Source organism: Podarcis liolepis (assembly GCF_965112155.1).
Source record: "Podarcis liolepis genome assembly, chromosome: 11".
Classification (NCBI taxonomy): domain Eukaryota; kingdom Metazoa; phylum Chordata; class Lepidosauria; order Squamata; family Lacertidae; genus Podarcis; species Podarcis liolepis.
Window position 1 is genome coordinate 9,193,340 of NC_139565.1, and position 26,112 is coordinate 9,219,451.

The 26,112-nt window shown below is 43.2% G+C and overlaps 1 protein-coding gene and 1 long non-coding RNA gene across 9 annotated transcripts in view; one reads left to right on the forward strand and one right to left on the reverse strand.

Annotated features, from left to right (window-relative positions):
- Positions 1-26,112, reverse strand: part of LOC310688500 — a 235,140-nt gene that overhangs the window by 54,271 nt on the left and 154,757 nt on the right. The window contains exon 1 of one of the 6 annotated variants that reach the window (XR_014516972.1): positions 9,930-10,030. The exons of the other annotated variants lie outside the window; for them this stretch is intronic. This is a non-coding gene — a long non-coding RNA (uncharacterized lncRNA). Of the gene's footprint in view, positions 1-9,929; positions 10,031-26,112 lie in introns of those variants that run through there. 6 annotated transcript variants of the gene reach the window in all.
- LRRC2 (leucine rich repeat containing 2) overlaps positions 1-26,112 on the forward strand; it is a gene marked incomplete at its 5' end in the record, with an annotated part of 77,834 nt that overhangs the window by 37,830 nt on the left and 13,892 nt on the right. For all 3 annotated transcript variants that reach the window (XM_083465004.1, XM_083465003.1, XM_083465002.1), the window contains one exon: positions 6,991-7,127. In XM_083465004.1, the coding sequence (XP_083321130.1) occupies positions 6,991-7,127 (137 nt within the window). The remainder of the gene's footprint in view (positions 1-6,990; positions 7,128-26,112) is intronic.

A 26,112-nucleotide genomic window follows, 5' to 3' on the forward strand; every position in this document is an offset into this window, starting at 1 on the left:
TTTTATAGAAAGTGAATGAACAAAATGTGGCTATGTCTCACACCTGGTGTAAAAGCAGGTTAAGAGATCCACACTCTTTTAGGATGTTCAATTTTGGTTTGCAATTCCAGATAATGCTGCACACATTCAGTTGCAGTCCTGTAAGCTTCTTTTCTGGAGATATCATGCTTAACGTGTACATGTTGGGAACCAAGGACAGCAGCCATGGCACTACTTTCCTGTACACTACAGTGTTCCTGTACCCACGGACTCTAATGGCCCTTTGTTCATCAACTCATTTGCTGCAAGGAGCATAATTTTTTTCCCTGTCCCTAGAGTAGGTGTAAACTCCCCCCCTTTGCGTACTCCAGCCAGCCTTTCTTCAAATCTCTTGACTAAACTTTATGCCCTCCCTGTTTCTCTTTCTCTCTTAGGCATCCACACACATCTTTCATCTTTACCTCAGCTGCATGAAAACTGAAACGTGTGATTTTCAGCTGCGCTGCTCCATGAGTTAGTTGGTTCATGCAAGAATGCAGCACAAAAAACAACAACAAAAACATATGCCAGCTCATACTCCTCTCTGAGCTCAGTGGCAGCACTCGAGGGAGAAAACCGGGACATTCCAGGATCAGATCAGAAGCAGGGTTGGCTTCTGTAATTCAGGGAATGTCCTGGGCAAATTGGGACACTTGAAGGTTTATTGTATATTTCTTTCTGGAGCCATTTTTTTTAAAAAAAGTACTCTCTGAGTTTCTTAGTGCTTATTCCTCCAGTCTTCCCACCAGGCTCTCCCTATGTTTAGGCCCAGGCCTCTTAGTCAAGCTGGCCTTTTTTTCTTTCATAGAAAATGCACCATCATCACCACCATCAACATTTATACCTTTACATAAGATTCTTCTTATATAATGATTAGGTGGTGTTGAACCTTCCGTGACATCATAGCAGCTCAGTAAATGGATTGGATGGGTGAGGTGCTCATGGGCAATAAGCAGCAAGAGTCAGTTATTAGCATTCATGGGGAGATCTGTTACCTTTCCAAAGGGCTTTATGCACAAAAATGGCTTTATAATGGTCTCTACTTACAGTTTTCTTAACAGCCACTTAGGAACTCTAATGCAGCTTTGCATTTCCACAATAATAACACCCACTGCCTATTAAAAATTAAAAGTTGTACTTTAATTACTGGTTTTAACGTGTTTAATAATGATTTTTTAAAAAGGAAGAAATAAAAATAAGAATAAATCATGACTCAGGAGTGACTGGGATGGTGCTGCAGCTACTAATTAAAAGTAAAATATTCTCAGGCATGAAATTACCAGGGAAACTGGATTTCATTACTGCTTTAACTACTTCCACTCAGAAGGCACAAAAATACATTGGTTGTTTAATTATTTAATTTAGATCTTCTTCTTTTGTACAACGACACAAACCATTGGATCAAATAACAGCAATCGTGGCCCAGCTACACTGGCTGCCAATTAACTTCTGGGCCCAATTCAAAGTGCTGGTGCCTTGGTTACATATCTTGAGGTCGCGAGGCAAAAATATTCCTATTTTCTCAGGCCTTTGGCCAATTGAACAATCTATGGCCTTTAAGCTGTGTGTGTGTGTGTGTGTGTGTGTGTGTGTGTGTGAAGGTTATTGTTCTTGTTTGTTATTAAGGCATGTATTTTTGTGGCTTTATATTGTAAACTGCATTGAGATCCTCGGATAAAGAGCGGTATAGAAATTGAATAATGATAGTAATAATTTATGTCAGAATCTTCTATTGAAACCAATGTAGTGCCATTGACCTAATTGCAGACATAGGCAAACTCCAGCCCTCCAGATGTTTGGAACTACACTTCCCATCATCCCTGACCAGCTAGGGATGATGGGAATTGTAGTTCCAAACATCTGGAGGGCCGGAGTTTGCCTATGCCTGCCTTAATGGATCACAACTCAAGAAGCATGGCTGCAGAAGCTTGTTTTTCCATACTGCAAACTTCCAGGGCTTGAGGAAGACATTTTGATATCTGAGACAATAGAGAACAGTTGCCTCCTCCCTTTTGTGGGATGGGATACACAAGTAGCAGTCAAGTACAACATTCCTTGTTTGCCTAGAGTGGACATGCAAAGGGGATGTTTGTTCCAGCCAGTCGAAAACTTCCAGTTTCCTGCTGGCCTGGAGCATCCTTCCTCTTGCATGTGACTAGAGGTGGGCGCGACCTTACCTGTCCAGGTGACAAAAGCACTAGGCATGCAGCCATCTTTCCCTCTTCTTTGACTTCTTCTCTTCGTTGGAGCAGCTTTTTCAAGCCAGAAATGCTTTCACCCAACAGGGGAAAAAGAGACTATCTCCATATGGGATAGACTCACATGTATATATCTGTAACTAAGTCTGCCTTTAGGGATCCATCTGTGAACTGATGATGCTGTGAGTAAACTACTTTTATATATCTTAAATAAGATTGTGACATGCTTATTCTTTTAAGAGGCAAATTAGGGATCTTGCCAGGAATCTATATTGAGAAGCTTAAACAAGCTTGCAGCCAGCTACCTGCTGTGCATTAAAAGGGGAATGTTTAAAACTCTGCTAAGTTATAGAACTTGCTAGCATAAGTTACGAAGGACATTAATAAACAATATATCCTTTCCTGCCTCCCTGAACATTGCCACACCTTTGCACTGCCAGCCTCCTCCTTGCTGGGAGGTAACTTAATAATAATAATAATAATAATAATAATAATAATAATAATAATAATAATAATAATTTTTTATTTATACCCCACCCATCTGGCTGGGTTTCCCCAGCCACTCTGGGTGGCTTCCAACCGAATATTAAAAACAATACAGCATCAAACATTAAAAACTTCCCTAAACAGGGCTGCCTTCAGTTGTCTTTTAAAAGTAAAATAGTTGCTTATTGCCTTGACATCTGGTGGGAGGGTGTTCCACAGGGCGGGTGCCACTACCGAGAAGGCCCTCTGCCTGGTTCCCTGTAACCTCACTTCTTGCAAAGAGGGAACCGCCAGAAGGCCCTCGGCGCTGGACCTCAGTGTCCGGGCTGAACGATGGGGATGGAGACGCTCCTTCAGGTATACAGGACCAAGGCTGTTTAAAGGTCAGCACCAACACCAACTTACACGTTTGAGATATATTTATTCACCCTGTGTCTAATGAATGATTTACACATGGCCTCCTTTTTTCTATTTTAACATTCCCTATTATCTTGGACTATATATGCACCAAATGTCAAAGTTTTGTGGGGTCTGCAAGTGGTCTATGATTCCTTAACACTCATGAATGGCTCTGTGTGTGAGAGGTCTGCGGCTTTCCTTTTCCCTTCCGCCTTCAAAGATGTCGGGACCAGAGTGAGCAGAGGCCTTAGAGCTATTACAAAAAGCAGTAATAGCAAGCAGGTGAAAGAGCTGTCCCCCAGGGGTACAAGGGTATGAGAATGCCTGCCTCTTCACCTGTCGTTGCGGCTGCTTCCTTAGATCCCGGCTTTACGCCATCTTTTGTCTACATCTGAACTGTTGCTTCTTTGCAGAGAGAAGGCAACTACAAAGCTTTCATGTGTCCTAGAAGAAGTAGCTTGCAGGGAATTTCTGAGAGATGCTCTGTTGAAGAATGTTTACAGAAAAGGGTTGTGGCTCAGTGACAGAGCATCTACTTTGTATGTGGAAAGTTCAAGGTTCAATTCCTGGCATCTTCAGGTAGTGCTGGGAATATCCCGTCTGTTTTTTTAAAAAAACAAATTTTCTTGGTTTTACAGAATAAATCACACAATTCAATTTTGAAATCAAACAAGATTCACCCAAATCTTAGGACTTCCCTTCTCCCCTCCGTGAGTCCTTTAAATATCTTAATCAACTGCATATTATAGTTCAACTGAATTATCGTTCTCCAAAATACCCAAAGTCTTTATAACATTGCAAGAGTTATTCAAAGATTAGGGAAGTTTTTAATGTTTGATGCATTACTGTATTTTAATATTTTGTTGTAAGCCAGCCAGAGTGGCTGGGGAAGCCCAGCCAGATGGGCGGGGTATAAATAATAATAATAATAATAATAATAATAATAATAATAATAATAATAATAATAATTCAAAGCCTGCCAAAGAGTTCAAGTGATTACAGTGTTCTTTTAAATACAATCTATATTTGTCCCATTCTCTGTTGAAGTTTTGATCCTCCTGATTTCTGATTTTCCCAGTCCATCTCTGCATAGTCAAGTAGTTTCATCTGCCAGTCCACCTTAGTCAGCATCTTATCCTCTTTCCATCGCTGGGCAAGCAGCATCCTTGCAGCTGTAGTCGCGTACATGAAGAGTCTTCTCAAATCCTTTGGTATATCTGCACCTAAAATTCCTAAGAGAAAGGCTTCTGGTCTTTTGACAAAAGTTATTTTAGAGAGACCAATGGTCTGACTCACTATAAGGCAGCTTCCAATGTTCCGATCGGGCCGGCTCTGCCATTAGGCAAAGCGGTCCACCTCAGTCATCATATTTTGGATGCTGTGAAAAGGCAGCAAATAGTTACCTGCAAAATTTGTTGTTATATTTTCTTTGTCAGGGAGAGAGAGATGTGCATGTGGGATAACTTGGCTGGTCTTGGGTGCTATGCACCTTGATATTGTAGGAGGGGATGCCATTTTACTACTTTGCTTCAGGCAGCAAGATATCTTCAGAAGCCACCCCCTGTAATAGGGCAAGGGACCAAAAGGGGATTTTCCACTCTAGAACAGAGTCACTTGTTCAGCCTCATCTCTGCCTTTGGCCCTTTATAGAAGTGGATCTTCATGGAATAGATGGTTCTTGGTCATAATTTAGTCCTTCACTTTATTATAGTTGCTCCAGTTCTCAGAGCCAGAGAAGTTTAGCGCTTGGACAGCCTCATGAAATATGCTTCCTTTTATAGCCTTAGGGATGCAGGTGGCGCTGTGGGTTAAACCACAGAGCTTAAGGCTTGCCGATCAGAAGGTCGGCGGTTCAAATCCCCGCGACGGAGTGAGCTCCCGTTGCTTGGTCCCTGCTCCTGCCAACCTAGCAGTTCGAAAGCACGTCAAAGTGCAAGTAGATAAATAGGTACCACTCTGGCGGGAAGGTAAACGATGTTTCTGTGCGCTGCTCTGGTTCGCCAGAAGCGGCTTAGTTATGCTGGCCACATGACCCGGAAGCTGTACTGGCTCCCTTAGCCAATAAAGCGAGATGAGTGCTGCAACCCCAGAGTTGGTCACAACTGGACCTAATGGTCACGGGTCCCTTTACCTTTACCTTTATAGCCGTAGTGACCCAAATTTGCTTCCGATACAACTTTACAATTTCCCACAGCCCCGGAGTATGGTGTGCCTCATCACATGACAGAAGAGAGAGAACACCAGGCTTTTATATTTCCTCCTTTGTGCTAGTCCAGGGGTCGGCAAGGTTTACCAGCCATGGGCCGGATCACTCCCACGGAGATTGTCCATGGGCCAGACTGGCACAGCGCAATGCCAGAAATCGCGTATGCGCATGCCCAGATGCCGAAAATCACACCTGCGCAGAATCAATTTTTGGCGTCTGGACATGCGCAGATGCGATTTCCAGTATCTGTGCATGCGCAGACGTGATTTATGGTGCCGCTCGGCGTGTCCCTGCACCGCACCATGCTGGTTTAGCATAGTGCGCGGGGGACTCGCCGTGCGGGTGGTTCGGTCCAGGGGCGGCTCATGGGCTGGTAAAATGATCTTCGTGGGCCGCATTCAGCCAATGGGCCACAGGTTGCCGACCCCTGCGCTAGTCTCTTCTTCTGTAGTTTTTGTAGATGGCTACAACAGGCTGATGTGGGATTGGTGAAGCATCAAATGTTGCCTTTGTGAAGAAGAAGAAGAGTTTGGATTTGATATCCCGCCTTTCACTCCCCTTCAGGAGTCTCAAAGCGGCTAACATTCTCCTTTCCCTTCCTCCCCCACAACAAACACTCTGTGAGGTGAGTGGGGCTGAGAGACTTCACAGAAGTGTGACTGGTCCAAGGTCACCCAGCAGCTGCATGTGGAGGAGCGGAGACGCGAACCCGGTTCCCCAGATTACGTGACTACCGCTCTTAACCACTACACCACACTGGCTCTCTGAATTAGTATATGCCAGGTAATATGAAGTATAACATTCAAGAGATGCATAGCATGTTGGACTATCGCTGGGGAGATCTGAGCAAACCGGATTCAAATCCCTACTCATACCTGAAACTCAGGAGGTGTCCTTGGGCCTCCACTTTCCCTCTTCTGACCTAATTTAGCTCACCCCGGGATAGTTGTTTGTATCATCTTGAGCTCCTCAGTGAAAAGGCATTGCGGATAGGCAGACGGACAGACAGATCAATAATTCAAAATTAACATGCACTTTTCATATTCTCCAACACTAGAGAGAATTGTGCTATCGTGCAGTTGTCTTTTATGAGAAATGATCTTTTTTTAAAAACAAACAAACAAACAAATAAAAACATTCTCAACCCACTAAGAAGGCGCTGCAGGTTAACTGGGCCAGCCAATTTAATTTGGTCCGTTTTGTATATGTGTGTGTGTGGTCAAGCACCTTTTTATAATTAACATATTTATTATCTTAAAAGTGGGATTCCCTTCCATTAGAGAATGGTGAATCCTTCATTTAAGATAATGTTTGTGTTGTGTTTAATCTAAAAGTGCAGTATGCATCACCTTTTTCTTTAAAACTATTCTCTCACATGGAAATGTGTACATTTAAACCGTTAATTAATTAATGCAATTGCACTAGGCTGCCCTAATTCCTCCCTCTCCCCCTTCATGAAGTCATATCAGGTCTGTTTTCTCTGTCTGTATTAAGCTGGCTCATCCAGATTTCTAGTTGCTCTGTTGCTTTTCTCTGGGAAAACTGACTCCGTACCACTGGATTGGAAAACCGCTTGGCTCTGTGTTTTCCAGGGGCCTCTTGTTGTTACCATAGTCTCTTTTGTTGTTACTGTAGTCATTGGAATTACTGCACAGCTGATCTAAGCTCACTTTATTTTGACAGGTTGCTTAAAAAACCTGCAAGAGCTCAATGTGAGTTTTAATCGCTTGAAGGCTGTCCCTCCAGAACTGGGAGACTGTGAGAACCTGCAAAGACTTGATTTGTCTGGAAATCTAGAACTAGCGGAGCTCCCGTTTGAAGTAAGATTTTTGACCTCACTTTTGGTAATCAGTTTGGGTGGTGAGATGATGATGATGATGATGATGATGATGATGATGATATTTTAAAAACTCATGTGACAAAATTGACTTTCGCAACTGTAGTTGCGGCACAAAAGTGTTTCAATGGCAGTTTTAGAATCCGTAAAACTGAACATCCTTGTTGCTGGAAGAGTAGGCCAGAGCAGATGAGTGTCTGTTTTATGTATGACTATGTTACGGCTCTCATTGCGCTAGTGAAAAGGAGAGCAAAATCATGCCAGGAGGTACTGGGCTAATAATAGTGTAATGGATGTCTGCCAAGAAAAACAAAATTATGCAGACAGCTGGATGCATGCAATCTACTACTACTTAGGCGTGGCCTATTAAAAGCCCATGGCCAGGTTCCAAGGCTGCCATCCACAGCAAAACCAAAAATATTTGGCAGAGGTTCAGTTACATACATTTATGTCTGTGGTCCAGCTAAGATTGTTCTACAAATTACAGAGACATCTCACAATGGAACATTCAGCTCTGTGACGAGATTAGGTGTACATGTTTAATAGAAGGGGAAGGGATTCATCCTTGTCTGGCCACATCCATGGGGGAGTGTAGAATACTCAGGAATAGAAAGGATTTGCATGTAGATAGGCCTTCAGTGCCAATCAGGAGAGGCAGGATTGAACCACATGGAGCAACAGTTTGATTTTCTGCAAGGAAGATACAGGCATCGGAAAGAAGTTAAAGTCCTGAACAGAGAAGAATGGCAGATTAAGCTGATGAATTATGCCGAAATGGCAAAAATGACCGGAAGAATCAGAAATCAATAAGGATTTGGGGGAAATTTATAATCTGTTTTAAAAATAATTGTAAACAGTTAAAAACGTTAGTAGGATTGGAATAACACTTGTAGTTTAATGGTGAATTTTGGGATATAATGGAGATGTAATAATAAATAAATAAATAATTTTAATTTATACCCCGCCCTTTCCAGTTCAGAAAACCGGGCTCAGCGTGGCTAACAACAAATTTAAAACACTTACCGTATTTTTTGCACCATAACACTCACTTTTTTCCTCCTAGAAAGTAAGGGGAAATGTCTGTGCGTGTTATGGAGGGAATGCCTACGGGTGGCATGCCTACGGATTTTCCTCCTTTAAAAACTACGTGCGTGTTATGGTCGGGTGCGTGTTACAGAGCGAAAAATACGGTAATTGATGCAACAAAAAACAGCATGTAAAAGATTTGGATTATTATAAAAGATGCAGGAGGAAATGATTAACAATAGGACCCACAAAGGGGAGGAGGGAAGTCCAGGAGATTCTTTGGAATCTTGTTTTTATGATTTATGTTGGATATGTGATTGTAAAATCTTAAAATTGAAAAACCAAATAAATAAATTTGTAGATAGATGCATCCATCTATACATGTAGAGCAAAAGTAGATGTGAAATCAGAGATATCAGATTTGCAGATCTCCAACATCTCACTTGGTATATGCTTTATTTGTGTACAATATATGTAATACATTGGAAATTTGTTTAAAGACTGACACCTTAAATAGCCTTCTTAATACCGTATATTACTAAAATTTGCTGTGGAATAACTGGTATTTTAGACTTACGTTGACACGTAGCTATTTGCGGGTTGGGGAATTCATTTTGTCAGAAGCTCCTTGATTTAATGCGAACAGTTTTTAGTTGCCAAGCATGTGGCTGCAAGCAAGTAAGATTTTAAGGAATGTGTTTGCAGTCACTGCAATTACCCTTGGAACAGTGCCAGGTGAGTCTAACAAATGTAGAAGGCAGCAGCAGCAACAACAAAATTGCCATTCTGCTTCCTATTTCCACAGGGAATGCAACACACATTTTCCAAGGGTGCTAAAGCAGTGGTCTGTCTAAAACAGAGCCAACATGGCAGAATGCTTTCTTATGAATCAAGATTGCGGGAGTCAGTACATTAATTCCTAGAAAAATAGCATTTGCCCTATAAGGGCAGTTCAAAAATTCACCCTAGCATACAATTCTAAGCACACATCAACTAGGTGTAACAAGAGGTGTATCTTGGCTCCCTTGAACCATTGGTAAGGAGATGTATTGGTGCCTCTGAAGCTGAGACCATAGATCAGAAACTTGAGAAGTTCATTTCCCACCTGCCTTATTCACTCTACCAGTGACTTCTTCCATGGCCATTGGAGTCACATCTGCCTTGCTCTTCCTTCTCCTTTGTCAGTCCATCTGTCTGCCTGACTTCCTCCCTCCCAGCCACACAGAGCTAGAGTGCAGAGGCACAATTTTTGTGCCTCCCCCTAGCCTGCACCCTTGCCAGGGGCAACCTCACCAACCCCTAGGTATGCCTCTGTGTGGAACACATTTCTAAGTAAACCTATTGTTCCATGATCAGTCCCTCTGTGTAATTTGTGGTATTTGTAACCTTTTAAATCTGGGATGCAATTCTCCTGAATGTTGTTAATAGGCCATTTTAAAGCATTCTAGTGAGTGTGGTTCTTCTGTACAGGGAATTCAAATGCTGATTTTAGAGTCACTTGTGAAAATGTATACTTCAACCTTCCCAGAATATTATTAATGTTACATAGAATCACAGAATTGTAGACTTGGAAGGCACTACCAGAGGCCATCTAGAGACGCGGGTGGCGCTGGGATCTAAACCACAGAGCCTAGGACTTGCCAATCAGAAGGTCGGCGGTTCGAATCCCTGCGACAGTGTGAGCTCCCGTTGCTCTGTCCCAGCTCCTGCCAACCTAGCAGTTCGAAAGTACGTAAAGTGCAAGTAGATAAATAGGTACCGCTCCGGCGGGAAGGTAAGCGGTGTTTCTGTGCACTGCTTTGGTTCACCAGAAGTGGCTTAGTCATGCTGGCCACATGACCCGGAAGCTGTACGCCGGCTCCCTCGGCCAGTAAAGCAAGATGAGCGCCGCAACCCCAGAGTAGTCTGTGACTGGACCTAATGGTCAGGGGTCCCTTTACCAAGGGCCACGTAGTCCAACCCCTTGCAACGCAGAAATCTCAGCCAAAGCATCCGAAACAGATGGTCATCCAACCTCTGCTTAAAACAGGGGTAGGCAACCTAAGGCCCGCAGGCCGTATCTGGCCCAATCGCCTTTTCAATCCGGCCCACAGACAGTCCGGGAATCAGTGTGATTTTACATGAGTATAATGTGTCCTTTTATTGAAATTGCATCTCTGGGTTATTTGTGGGGCCTGCCTGGTGTTTTTATGTGAGTAGAATGTGTCCTTTTACAGTGGTACCTCATGTTAAGAACTTAATTTGTTCTGGAGGTCTGTTCTTAACCTGAAACTGCTCTTAACCTGAGGTACCACTTTAGCTAATGGGGCCTCCCGCTGCTGCTGCGCTGCCACCACTGCACGATTTCTGTTCTCATCCTGAAGCAAAGTTCTTAACCCGAGGTACTATTTCTTGGTTAGTGGAGTCTGTAACCTGAAGCGTCTGTAATCGAGGTACCACTATATTTAAAATGCATCTCTGGGTTATTTATGGGGTCTGCCTGATGTTTTTACATGAGTATAATGTGTGCTTTTATTGAAAATGCATCTCTGGGTTATTTGTGGGGCATAGGAATTCATTCATTTCCCCCCCAAAAAATATAGTCCGGCCCCCCCACAAGGTTTGAGGGATGGTGGACCAGCCCACGGCTGAAAAATGTTGCTGACTCCTGGCTTAAAAACATCCAAGGCAAGGAAGGAGAGTCTCCAACTTTCCAAAGGAAAAAGCACCAATGCAAAAGCCAGCAGCAGGTGGCTGGAATGCAAAACAGGATGTTGTTGTCTGCCAATGTACTTCTGGGGAAAAGGTGGAGTCTATTCTCTGTACTGAGCACCGGATGTTAGCTCAGAGTGTCATCTGACCTGTACTGGAAGTGCAGGGGCGGAGTTGTGTCTCTTCTGATGGAGACTGAAGGGTGCAGTCGCATTTCTATGTACTGCTGAGTGACAGGAATAAAACATGTAAATAGGACTCCTGTCTGTCTCATTTCCCCTCCCTGGGGGGGAAAGCTGGAAGAGAGAAGCAGAGGGTGTGTTCTTTCTCACGTCTAATGAGAAGAATCGCCGGTTTGTTTACCTAGCCTGCCGGGAGTAGCAGACGGAAGGTAAACACAGTATCTCGCTCAATTGCCTCGGGGGAGGCCAGGTACCTCTGACTGTGAGCTGAGATACTAACAGATCATTCCACTGTCAAGCAGCTCTTACTTGTCAGAAAGCTTTTTCTGATGTTTAGTCGGAATCTCCTTTCTTGTTACTTGAAGCCATTGGTGTGGAGGTTGTGGGCTCTCCTTCCTTGGAGGATTTTAAGCAGAGGTTGGGGGCCATCTTTCCTTGATGCTTTAGTTGAGATTCCTGCATTGCAGGAGACTGGACAGGATGACCCTCGGGGTCCCTTCCAACTCTACAATTCTATGATGCTACGAGGTGTGAGAGATAGTCAATCCTTTTTTTAAAAAAGATATTTATTAGAGTTTCCAATTTTTTACAAACAAAAAGAAAACAAACAAACATAAGAATATTAAAAACACATAAATTTCACAACTTATTTTCTCATAACTTATTTCCCCGACCTCCCCATACCTCCCCTTCTTGTATATCCAGTTTGAATTGTTTATACAGCAAATCCTTATCTCAAAGCATTACAGCTTAAAAAGAGGAAAAAAAGAAAAGAAAAAAGAAACACCTTATTTTCTCTCCAACATCTTAAATTATTATAACTTTAGATTATTGCTTACAAAAAGAAAGTCATTTTATCATAATTACAGCTTGAAACCACTTAATTTCCTTAATTTTACAATATTTTTGTAAGTAGTCCTTAAATTTTTTCCAGTCTTCTTCTGCCGACTCTTCTCCCTGGTCACGGATTCTGCCAGTCATTTCTGCCAGTCCCATACAGTCAATCAGCTTCATCTGCCATTCTTCCAAAGTGGGTAGATCTTGTGTCTTCCAATACTTTGTGATAAGTATTCTTGCTGCTGTTGTGGCGTACGAGAGATAGTCAATCCTGGTGTTATGTGTATTTAATTTATCTGGGTTTGCATTTCTGTATTACGTTGAGAGAATGTAGTTCCATCTTTGTTGAAGCCATATTCCCATTGCTTCCACAAAGAGGGAAGGCGGGGTCACGTAAACTATCTGCCAAATACTTTCACTTGCCCCTGCAATGTTTGCCAAACGTCTGTCAATCTAAGGAAAGCAGCAGCTGTGTTCTTTTTCTGGGGGAAGGGCGTGGTTTTGGGGTGGGGGAGGGGGCTGATATTGGCATAGCATACAATTCCCAATATTAGCAGGAGGGTGTGAAAATGGAAAGGGCAGGTGGTGAGGTGTCAGTTGTCAGAGGAGATTTGTGGAAGCATTAGCACTGCGTGAGCTTCTATAAATGTTTGGGAGATGCTAGGGCAGGGGTAGGCAACCTAAGGTCCGCGGGCTGGATGCGGCCCAATCGCCTTCTCAATCCGGCCCATGGATGGTCTGGGAATCAGTGTGTTTTTATATGAGTAGAATGTGTCCTTTTCTTTAAAATGCATCTCTGGGTTATTTGTGGGGCCTGCCTACATGTATGGCTCTGCTTTCCCTTGGACCACAATAGTGAGGCTTAGAGAGGCGTCTTGGTTTCTGGGCAACCCAGGGCCTCCGTACGCACTGCCCAGGCTTGAGCCCCGGAGAGGTCACTTCGGTGCTGCTAACACAGCAGTTTGACTTCAGCCCCATAATAATAACAAGACGGAGGTTGAATCCTGGCAAGACAGAAGTACTGTTTTCGGGGGACAGGAGGCGGGCAGGTGTGGAGGACTCCCTGGTCCTGAATGGGGTAACTGTGCCCCTGAAGGATCAGGTGCGCAGCCTGGGAGTCATTTTGGACTCACAGCTGCCCATGGAGGTGCAGGTCAATTCTGTGTCCAGGGCAGCTGTTTATCAGCTCTATCTGGTATGCAGGATGAGACCCTACCTGCCCGCGGACTGTCTTGCCAGAGTGGTGCATGCTCTGGTTATCTCTCGCTTGGACTACTGCAATGCGCTCTATGTGGGGTTACCTTTGAAGGTGACCCAGAAACTACAACTAATCCAGAATGTGGCAGCTGGACTGGTGACTGGGAGTAGCTGCCAAGACCACATAACACCGGTCTTAAAAGACCTACATTGGCTCCCAGTACATTTCTGAGCACAATTCAAAGTGTTGGTGCTGACCTTTAAAGCCCTAAACGGCCTCGGTCCAGTATACCTGAAGGAGTGTCTCTACCTCCATTGTTCTGCCCGGACACTGAGGTCCAGCACCAAGGGCCTTCTGGCGGTTCCCTCGCTGCGAGAAGTGAGGTTACAGGGAACCAGGCAGAGGGCCTTCTCGGTAGTGGCACCCGCTCTGTGGAACACCCTCCCACCAGATGTCAAAGAGAAAAATAACTACCACACTTTTAGAAGACATCTAAAGGCAGCTCTGTTTAGGGAAGCTTTTAATGTTTAATAGGTTATTGTATTTTAGTGTTTTGTTGGAAGTCGCCCAGAGTGGCTGGGGAAACCCAGCCAGATGGGCGGGGTATAAATAATAAATTACTCTTATTCTTATTCTTAGTCTACCTTTATTGTCAATGTACAACCTGTGTACAATGAAATTAACCAAGTCTCCCTTCCCCCCACAAAACACTCAATCTCATTGCACTCTGTGTGCTTGTCGCACAACACATGAACCCCAAAAGTCAGTTGCACTATATTATTTTCCGTTCAGCAGCCTAACTACCCACAGATAGAAACTGTTTTTTAGCCTGTTGCTATGACTGATTATACTTCTATGTCTCCTGCCCGGGGGTAGAAGATTTAAGAGGTGGGAATCATTCCTGAGAATTTTTTTTGCTCTCCAAAGGCAAGGATCCCTTGAGATGTCATCTAGCGGGCTCAGGGGACAGCCTATGATATCATGTGCTGTGTTCACCATCCTCTGTAAAGACTTTCTGTCTGTGGCTGTCAAGCCAACGTACCACACTGTGATACAATATGAGAGGACACTTTCTATTGTGGACCGGTAGAAGGAGGTCATCAATTGTTGTTTAACATTGTTCTTTCGCAAGACCCTGAGGAAATGAAGTCTCTGTAGGGCCTTCCTAACCACCTGAGTTCTCCTGCCAACCTAGCAGTTCGAAAGCACCTCAAAGTGCAAGTAGATAAATAGGTACCGCTTTGGCGGGAAGGTAAACGGCGTTTCCGTGCACTGCTCTGGTTCGCCAGAAGCAGCTTAGTCCTGCTGGCCACATGACCTGGAAGCTGTACGCCGGCTCCCTCGGCCAATAAAGCGAGATGAGCGCCGCAACCCCAGAGTCGGTCACGAAAGACAAGTAAGAAATGATGATGTTGCTGATGCACTTAAAATAGTTGATAGTGTCTATTAGGAGCAGAGGGAACCATCTTGAACCAGAAATCCAAATCTTAGGCATGAACAATCTGAGACTCACCAGACCAATAATATATATTACTGGCACAAAAATGGAAGCAAGAAGAATTACCGATGAAAGAAGAGTGGCAAACGAAATTAATGGACTATGCAGAATTAGATAAATTAACAGGAAGGATTCAAAACCTGCGGGAGCAGAGATTCTTAGAAGACTGGAGTAAATATTTTAATTATTTAAAAAGCAACTGTAATCAACAGATTATGTTAGTAGGATTGCAAGAAGTTCTGTAAGGAGGATTATGTGAAATATTGCAAGGAAGATTATGAAGAGAACTATTAAGTTAATGATAATGAAAAGTAATAGAGAAATTAAGAAATGCGGAATAAGTGATAAAGAACGGAAAAATTTCAGAGGTTGTTGATGGAAGTCTAAAATTTTGTATAAGATAAGAATTTATGTTAAATGATTGTTGGAAATGATATGTTAAAAAATTAATGCAAATATATATATGTAGAGAGAGAGAAACTCACCAGACCAAACTCCACCATCTCTGCCCTCTGGGCTTGTGCCCTCCAGCATTAAAAACCAGCCATGGAGGGCTTTTTCTCACATCCCTCTAATGTCCAAGAGTTGGCCAAATTTCAAGGAGCAGTCAGGAGCACATCTCCAAGTGCTAATTTTCAATATCAACAAAGGCAAATGGAAACGAAAAAGATATTTAGAAAAAGTCTGCTCAGTGCTTGTGAAGATTTATTGGATGGATTGTCTCCCTGGCCCCATTCTTTGGGGGCTGTCAAGGAGCAGCTCTAGTTACGCATATCTGTGGGGAAAACTGTGCCACCCACATAAAAGAATTCTATTCCAGCCAGGAATCTGCTTACTTAACAATGAGATTATTTCTTCTTCTTGCCAATAAATGTCAAACTTTGGCTAGTATCTTTCAGAGGGTTTCTTTCAGTCCCAACAACGATACAAGTTATAAAAGTTGGATTGAAAGTTCATCATCACGTGTTATATTCAAAAGGCACAATGCTGCTTTATGGCAAACCGGATCTGCTATTAGCTGAAGGATAAAAAAAAAAAGTAGCTTTCCCAGTTGTGAATATATGATTCAGTAATGCTACATGTAAGCAATTGCCATTCTGCTACACCAGCATCCATCAAACAGGCAGATAACATCTCCAACGTATCAGTCATTGAAATGTTGCTGCTATAATAGCACACTGCCAAAGATCAGTGTCTTTTAGCTATGCCTTAACATTTACCTCCCATCGTTTCCCTTGACATTTATTTAGCATCTGCCATTGCTATCCTATTCCAGGGTTCCATTTTACTGATATTATCTTTGAAAATGTTCTCAATATTTTCCACCCTGAAGTGAACAATCACTGATTTTCCCCCCTCTGAGGGGAGAAAGCAGCTAACTAGTGTTTTATAGTTTGCAACATAACTGTATCTTTTTGGGGTAAGGTGTGTGTGGCGGGGTTATATTTATCAAATATGAATGTTTGCAAATAAAATTACCTCTGTAAGAACTTCTTGCTTTATGTTTCAGAAAGGTTTTCTTTTTTTAAATGGAAGTTTATGTCAAACGAACCAATAGCTTACATTGCAGTAGTTCCTACTTACATCAAAATATTGTTGTTCTTCTTGTTGTTTAGCAGTTTGGTTCACTGGGAAAACAATTCCGTATTAGCTGGTTCTGCAGCCTGCAGAAAGTACACTGAGAAAAAGCAGCAAATTAAGGGCAGAGAAACAAAATTATTGGCAGGCCCTGACATCTAATGCTTCATGGGTGGGCTAAAATCATTCTTGCTTACTTTGTCTGCTACATTTATTTGCATGTTTAGACCTTTAACCTCCCCCTTAAATAAATTCAGACAAGACTCAAAATTTTGGTTTGGTTTTTGGCAGAATTTAGGCCACAACTTTATTGATTACAGCAATTGAGTGGTTGCATAGGCTCTGGTTCGACTAGCTCTCTGCACTGTTGCAGGTAGTGCTGACCCAGGGCACCAGCATAGGTCAGCCAAGGGTGAACACCTGGATAGGCGGAAAGCCAGGGTCAGGCTAGTACACCACCCAGAAGTCCCCCTGGACTCAGGCACGGGCAAAACCCCCCTCAGGGTTGACCAAACCATTGAGTCCCTGGATTCCTTTAATGGAATAACCTTCACATAGGGATGGCGAGAGTGTTGTCACATCCCTATCACCTGAACCAGAGCCTATCTGCAACCTTACAAGTTGTGATGATTTGCTACGTGGCAGGTGAAACCCAAATGACACCAGCCAATCAGCCAAGTGAGGAAAATTCCTGCTGTGCCCATGTCCCAACAACCGACAGCACACGACGGCATAGCAAGGACAAGTGCAAGCCCTAAATATAGGGAGAGGTGGGTGGGTGTTCCAATGAGGAAGCTCTGGGTCACGTGCATGGGCATATATAGGTCCCTTGATCCGTTTGGCTAGCGTCCCATTGGCCTGATTAAACCCAGCATCAAGGGACCTACCAATAGGGTGTTGTGGCTTACCAATTGTACCCACCTACAACACAGGGTTTGGTTGTCAGGTCGCACCGCAACACGTACCCTCTTTGAGTATCCATGGTTGATCTGTGTCCTTTAAATTTGCAAAGCAAATATTCATACCCAGGAAGGACCACTTAATAGTTAAGGCACAACAAATCTATGTTGAGTGGTTCTTAGTACACACTTTTACTTAAGAGCATAAGGCGTGCTTTGTTGAATTAGACCAGTGTCCCTTTAATCCAGTATTCTTTGCAAGAAACAGCATTTGCTACATGATCCACAGCTGCCTATCTCCTGCTAATCCCTGATTTAAACCTTGTGTCGGCTGTTTATCAGTGGCTTTCCTCGCAGGCTCTGTCTAACAGTGTTGGACACGAGGATAATTCACTCCTATAAAAATGTGTCTGTGCCCTACTTGGGGCCAGCTGAGTCATTACAGGCCCAGATGGAATTGGCCAAAAATTGTTACCCTGAGCCAGCACTCCACATAATGGCTTTAAACAGTTCAAAGCCACTTTCCACCTTTTTCTACCTAATTGGGAAGATTCACTTTCAGCCAGCACTGCAAAGTCTTGCCAGCTTTTGGTCCTGGCATGGAGAATCTCTGTGCAATCATGTCAAACAATGAGGAAAATGGCTTTCAAATATTTCAGCCTCTGTGTGGAGTGAAGCTTGTTGTTTGCTTGGATTCTAGCTATCATTTAGCCTGAATTGGCTCTTTTTGTTATTTCTGTTTTAATTCTGATTTTATCAAAATATCATTGCCAATCCATTGAAAACATTATTGTCAATCTATTGCATTTCAATATTTTCTGTGTTATCCTCCTGCTTCACACCCCACACCCCAGCACCAGTCTTTCTAGTTTTGACTGACAAAAGGCATTTGTGGGGAACTGAGATTTTACTTAGAAGCTTCCTCCATGCTACCTCTGTCCCTAAATGCTTCCTGCTCTGTGCAGCGTGGCATAAGTGATGAATTGCCCCCTAATTACCAGTAGTCAGTTCCTGCTCTGCCCAATCAGAGCTTTTACTGCTGCTTTATTCAACTCCCCCCACATTTTCTTAAAAAATATGAAATAGCAATATTTCTCCCCCCCAAAAAAAAATATTGAGAGAAAATTAGCAATTAACCTTCTCTATGTAGAAAACAGGAACCGAGCTGATTCGTCATTAACACCATGCCATACCATGTTGATCAGGAAGCAATTAGAACCAGAAACTGCAAGGAAACTGCTTATACAGTAGACCCGCAATGTACTCTGGGGCACAGGTGAATTTAGGGGAACATGACTGGTTTGGTTACACTAGGTGCAGAGCCTCAGGGACATCACAACTATTATTTAGAATGGAGCATAAGAGGTGCGGGGGGGGCAAATTCTGGCATTGCACAGGGCGCTGCTGAAATTTGAGACCTTTGTACCTGCCACTGGTGGGGGTTACATATGCCTAAAGACAAAATCACGTCTAGTTAAAACCCATTGGGTTTAAGGGCAGGTGGGATTGCAGAAGTCATTTTCCCCGGAACCCCATCCCCTTTCTGTCCCTTAATTTTTATATTTTTGCCACATACGTAAATCTGAATGTGCACAAGCTAAATGCACCTAAGTTGTGGTCTTACTGTAATTTATATTGCTGGGGGACTTTTGTGGAGCTTTAGTATCAGTTGTGACAGGGTGGGCATGTCCAGGATCTGGGGAGCCATCTCATCCGACAAAACCTTGCTAAGAGGAAGGACCACATTGTTACATGGCTCCAATGAAAATCCTCCCCCAAGTTCTATGGTTTAAATACAACAGATAACAGGGTCACTTATTGTTATGTACTAAGCTTGGATCCTAGAGGCATAGCTGTCAACTTTTCCCTTTTCTTGCAAGGAATCCTATTTGGAATAAGGGAATTTCCCTTAAAAAAAGGGAAAAGTTGACAGCTATGACAATAGGCAAGTAGGATCCTAGAATACAACAACTGATTGGCCTGCAGGAAAAGACCAATCAGGCTCCAGGAGGGAAGCAGAATCAGCCAATCAGACGGGACTCATTGTATAAATAATGTATATAAAAGCCTGAAGTTTGGGGGGCAATTCAATCACTGTTTTACAGGCTGCAATAAAAAGCATGGAATCACTACAGGACTCTGAGTATATTTTACTTATATTTCAAAATTAACAATTCCAGTCCAACATTACGTTAGTGCAGCTGAATGTTTTCTGCTCAGCTTTTGTCTGGGCAGATATTTAAACATCCCCAGAAACATGGCACATGAATGTGCCGGACACAGTAGAACATATTCTTTTCTACTGTGCATTGTACAACCAGCTGCGCAAATGTGCGCTATCCCCTTTTTTGGATAGTCCAACATCACGGCACAATGAAAATATCAGATTCTATCTGTCTGACATTAACCTGGAAGTAACCTCAAGGGTGGCTGAGTTTTTGTCAATAGTTTCTCTTCGAGTGGTGATTGGCACCATTTAGCGAGAAGAAACTCCAGTGAAAATCCACATTATTACATATTTTAACATGGCTGTTTATTTGTATATATATTAAAATTTTATATCTGGATGTTTTATGATGGTCTGTACTTGCAATGCCTAATAAAGGTTTGGCGAAGTAAGTATTATTACATAGTGCCTTTCTTCAGATTGACATTACATTACATACGGTATATTACATACAAAACATACATCACATATCTCACCTTCACCACCCCTTCCACCTACCTACCAACAAAGACACCGACATACTGTGGTTATTGACTTCCAACCAGTCTCATTGTGTAATTTTTGTCAATCTTTAATCTATGCACATTTCATATTGCTGCTTATGTTTATCCTTTATGATAATTACTTCCTTTCTCTCGTCTAACTTTTCTCTTCCTCTCAACCACAAATTGTTGCTGTTTTTTTGTGTTGTACATATGCTATATGGACCTAATACTGTAGGTGTCTAAAGCCATTTGCACATAACAAAATATGTACAGTATTTTATCAAAGTAATTGTTGAACTGAAATACAATTAAGAAGAAGTATATTAATAGTGAAATACAATTAAGAAGAAGTATATTAATAGTGAAATAATTGTTAAGTCTTAACTTAAAATGATTGGGGGCCCATTACTTACATCGTAGGAGCCTATACAACACAAAACACTGTTGCTGTATGTAGGTTTTATTTCATTTGTTTTTTATTTTATATTTTGGAAATGTACATCCAGTTTTTTTCCCTTTAGATTTTTTGGGGCCCTCCAAGAGAGTGAGGCCCTAAGCTATAGCTTGTTTAGCTTATACGTAAATTCAGCACTGGGCTGAAGGAGGACTGGCCTGGTGATGGCAGCATGCAGCCTTGAGGATGGCGGATGGGTAGGCAGGCGATCTGCTGTCTCTCCTGATCTACTCCTTGAGCCATGATGCTGATCCTGGATCATGGTTTGGCTGGCCCCGTGCAGGTTTTAGCTTGTTGGAACATGGCGCGTGAGTTGAATTTAATTGACTATATAGCTTTGTTTCGGAGAGGTAGCCAAGAACTGAAATGATCACAGACCTCTGCATTCTGACATGCCACAGAATGGGCAGTTCACACTAAAACTACAAGCAGATGACCTTATCAGCGGATTCTTTTCAATGACAAAAAATAAATAAAGCAGAACTGAAAACACACCCATTAATCAAACAACTCTTTCCGTTCAGGGACGTGGCGTCCTTTTCTCTCAGCCAAAACTTTCACTGCCAGAGAGTTGGGAAGCAAAGCAACGGGGGTCTTCTGGAATGTTGCACAGGCTATATTTTAAAGCAGAGTGATTAAGATAAGCAGAAATATAGGTCGTTTGTCAAATAAAGATGACAATTTTGATTAAAAATGAGGACAGCAGTAATGGTGGCTGGGTAGTTTGACTGTCAAATGTGGTATAAAATGAAGCTTCCACAAAGCTTGCATTATAACTGATGCAGAGTTGGATAACAAAGTGCTTAAAAGGGGGGAAATATAGAGGTGGCAAAATAAACTGCCGAGGTAAAACTGATAAGCTTGGTGCACTTGTTTAAAAATAAAATGTTACCGAAGGTGCAAAAACCCATCATTCTTCTAAAGGAAATAAAATGTACATGACTTCCTTTATTAAATATACTATTCAGCTGCCATAATTTCCTCTGTGTCCCATACCTCAGGGAATTGTTGTTAGCATTTCAGGGAGGGGGGGGGAATGAAATAAAAACTCCGCTAGGCTTCCATGCCGTATAGAAGCCAGACACAGTTTGTTAAATATAGCCCTACATGAAAGAGCCCAGAGGAGCTGTTCTTTACACAGTATAATCAGAACCCCATATAAATTCTGAGGCACAACTAACCCAAGTTTCTCCTCTCCTGCGTTAGTCCATTTCTTCATATTTCTTTGTCACATTCCATTTCCAAGGGATTATGAAGTAGAAGGGAGGCACACTTTGTGATATAAAACTAAGAAAATTGGGAAAACCAAAAGGCCCACAGTAGGTGTGTATATATGCATCCCCCCAAGTCAGACTATTAGTCCATCTAGCTCAGTATCATCAATACAGAGTGTCAAATACTCCAGGATTTCAGATGGGGGGGCACATTACCTGCCTTCTCTGAAGATGCCAGGGGTATTGAACCATGGGCCTTCTGTACATCCCTCAAGAGTTATGTGGATATACCGTATTTTTCGCTCTATAAGACGCACCAGACCACAAGACGCACCTAGTTTTTGGAGGAGGAAAACAAGAAAAAAAATATTCTGAATCTCAGAAGCCAGAACATCAAGAGGGATCGCTGCGCAGTGAAAGCAGCAATCCCTCTCGCTGTTCTGGCTTCTGAGATAGCTGTGCAGCCTGCATTCACCCCATAAGACGCACACACATTTCCCCTTACTTTTTAGGAAGGAAAAAGTGAGTCTTATAGAGCAAAATTACAGTATATGGTTGTTTTGTTATAATTCTATACTTGTAAAATCAAATAAAAATTATTACTCTTTTTTTAAAAAATAGGGTGTGACAAAAGTCCAGTATCATCTAAAGCCATTGAAATTCTTTGGTAACAAAAGAAGCTCAGAGGGAGGGGAAACACAATATAAGAAGACTACTGGTTTTGGAACAAAGTATGCCCCACTTTCGGCAAAAGATTCCTGCAATGCAAGTGGTTGGACTAGAAGATCCTTGTGGTCCATTCCAACTCTCCAATTCTATGCCACTCCAACAATCTTCCCCTTCTTCTCATACCTATTTGTATTTCATTTCCCAGCACTAACTGACAAGCTGTTGCAGTGCATTCCATGTTGCTAATCCAGAAAACCTCAGACTTGAGGTGAAGTTGCTTATAGAAATGCTGTCTTTGGCACGCAAATAACTGCATGCTCTGCAACAGAGATTACTTACAAGGGGTAGAAGAGCAGCATCGAAATAAATTGTGAAGCAAGAAAAGATTTTGAGTACCAGAGAGAAAGAAAGAGGAAAAAGCACCCATACAGTGGACGCTCGGGTTGTGAACGTGATCTGTGCGGGATGCACATTTGCAATCCGCAGCATTCACAACCCGCAGTGCCGTGTCTGTGCACGCATGGGTCGCAATTTGGCGCTTATGCACAAAGCGCAATTTAGCGCTTCTGCACATGCGCAAAGCACCGAAACCCGGAAGTAACCCATTCCGGTACTTCCGGGTTCGGCATGGTGCACAACCTGAAAATGCGCAACCTGAAGTGTCTGTAACCTGAGGTATGACTGTACTTACAGATCCCCTTTATTGCGTTGGCACTGTGTTCCAGTGATTCTGCTCCCACCTCTGGGACTATTCCAGAAAACCGCTATTGTGGGAGAGGGACACTAGTATCAGACTAGCACCACCAGGGTTTCAATTTCAAATCCATAAATCTCAGCCATAAAGCTTACAGGGTGACAAAGCTTATTACTCTCTTCCAGGCTAACCTGCCTCATGGGGCTGTGATGACAAAAAAGGGGGAGGAGACCCCTGAGTAATCATTCAGACCAGTGGCGTAGCGTGGGGGGTGCAGGGGGGGCCGGCTGCACCAGGCGCAACATCTGGGGGTTAGGGTTAGGGTGCGCAAATCCACGGGTTAGGGGGCGCAAATTACTTGCCTTGCCCCGGGTGCTGACAACCCATGCTACGCCACTGATTCAGACCAATCAGTCAATTATCCATTATATTTCCCATGTACACCCTGTCTATTTAGTGAGTGCCTTATTAGTTGTGAAATATTATTCACGTCGTTACACCTTCATATTCACATTACATAATTTTTTTGCAGTCTAGCAGTTGGCCTAGGATGCTGAAATACTTGGCAGCTTCTGAAGGACATCATGACTGACCAGGTCTTTTTGAGATAGGAAAACAGGGATCTTGTTACAGGGGAGGAGGTGACAACTGGTCCACTGACATCTGCTTGACCTTTATATACCTTTGCTGCTGATAAAGTCCTTTTCTGCGGTTTGGCATTCAGCTTGAAATATCTCTGTGGCCATCTTGCTACCAGAAGTCTCTTACTGCTTGCTTGCTTTTCCAGTTCGATATTCAGAGTTCATGACACAGCTTCACCGACCCAGCAATTATGGGTGATTTTATTTCGTTTTTTGTTAAAATCAGTGCTGTACCTATCGTTGGTAATTTGGACCTGTTGCTCATAAAGACAAGAGTTAATGCAGGATAATCAAAATGTCATAAGCAAGCTCTTCTTTCTCAGTCTTATCCCAATATTTTCAAGGGTTGATTTATATACCATCATCTTTGGTTGTTTTCTTTCTGCGTAAGAACTTCTCCCAGTAATCTGAATGCATGGAGCGAGTAGCATGCGATCCACTGGTGCACAGGTACACTTTGAAATATTGCTGTGGTTCCAGAAATGGTTGCAAATGTTACTTGTGTGCTATTGGTCCATAGAGCACTTTCTGTATGGAACCTGTGGTCTCCATTTCCCATCACCTTCAACCAATATGGCCAATGGCCAGAGATGATGGGAACTGCTAAACTCCAACAACACTTGAAAGAAGAGTTTGGATTTGATATCCCACTTTATCAATACCTGAAGGAGTCTCAAAGTGGCTAACATTCTCCTTTCCCTTCCTCCCCCACAACAAACACTCTGTGAGGTGAGTGGGGCTGAGAGACTTCAGAGAAGTGTGACTAGCCCAAGGTCACCCAGCAGCTGCATGTGGAGGAACGGAGTCGCGAACCCAGTTCACCAGATTACGAATCTACCACTCTTAACCACTACACCACACTGGCCACAGGTTCCCATCCATGCTGTGTACTGTAATGGTTGGGTCTCTCCCACAGAAGCGAGACAACAATTAACTCTGGTTTATTGCTCAAAACACACAAATCACTCTGAAGCTCAGTCACTCAGCATCTGCTTCCAATTTAGCTGTTGCCGAGTCTGAGTTCCGCCCTTCCTCTTCCCACTTTTAAAGCCCTACTTACACTTCCTTTCCTGTTCACGCCTCTCATTAATTCTTGCAAGCCTACGCATCTTGGGATAGGCTATTTCTGGTGGCCTTCCCTCTGAGTCCAAGCTTAAACTGTCTGTGTCTTCTCCCTGGAGCTCCCCCCTTCCTTCTCCTTGTTCTCGGAGCTCAGGCTTCTACTGCAACTTGGCTGCTCCTCCCTCGTTCCGCATTCCTGCCTAATTACCTCCTCCTGTCTCTCCAAGTTCTCCCCCTCTGTCAGCAATGGGATGCAGCTGACATGTACCATGTGATATAAGTTTGATGACCAGCTTTGAGGACAGGGGCTACCAATTAACTTGGTTCACAAGGTGGTAAAGTCCAGAAGTTCCTGAGGCCCCAAAACCAACTGCTCTGAGGAAGTTGAACAATCTTCAAATAGCAATAGCACATTTCTTAGCCTTAAATTAGGCTTGTTGTTTTTTCTTTGTTAAGGAAACATATGTAAAAAAGAAAGAAAGCAATAGACATCGAGAATAACACTATGTTGGCATGGAGCTTGGTTTGCTTGCCTGAGGTGCCTGAGAAGAGGAAAGAGGGCCTTCTTGGTAGTGGCACCCGCCCTGTGGAACGCCTTCCCACCAGATGTCAAAGAGAAAAGCAACTACCAGACTTTTAGAAGACATCTGAAGGCAGCCCTGTTTAGAGAAGCTTTTAATGTTTGACCAACTATTGTATTTTAATATTTTGTTGGATGCCGCCCAGAGTGGCTCTGGAAACCCAGCCAGATGGGCAGGGTATAAATAAATCATCATCATCATCATCATCATCATCACCACCACCACTCAGTTTGTACATCCCACACTTTCCATTCAGGTTAAAATAATACCTTGCTGGTCTCTCACCCACAGCCCTTCAAAATCATTTCAGTGCTCATGAGAGTTAGTGACTGAGAGAAAAAATTATACACAGTGGCGTAGCGTGGGTTGTCAGCACCCGGGGCAAGGCAGGTAATTTGCGCCCCCTAACCCATGGATTTGCGCCCCCTAACCTGTGGATTTGCGCCCCCTAACTCCCAGATGTTGCACCCGGTGCGGCCGGCCCCCCCTGCACCCCCCACGCTACGCCACAGTCATACCTTGGTTTTCAAACGGCTTCGTTCTTGAACGTTTTGGCTCCCGAACGCCACAAACCTAGAAGTGAGTGTTCCGGTTTGCGAACTATTTTTGGAAGCCAGACGCCTGACTTCTGGGGCTTCTGATTGGCTGTAAGAGCTTCCTGCAGCCAATCAGAAGCCACACTTTGGTTTCCTAACATTTTGGAAGTCAAATGGAGTTCCGGAATGGATTACGTTCGATCCCCCTGCCCCTCCCTGGCTATGCCCATGGTGGGAAGGATCACTCTACTGCCAATCACCTGATCTTGTGAACCACCCCAAGATCTTTTGATGTTGAACGATATATAAATCTAATAAATAAAATAATAATGACATGAAGTCACCCATTTTCCTTTGGCCACATGGTTTGAAATCAAACTGGTGATCAAACTGGTGATCAACTGATAGGTGGCTTGCAAAGCCCAGTGCCCTTTCAGGAGCTGCCATGATTATCTGCACTTGCAAGGGCACAGTGCAAATTTATATGCACTCATTC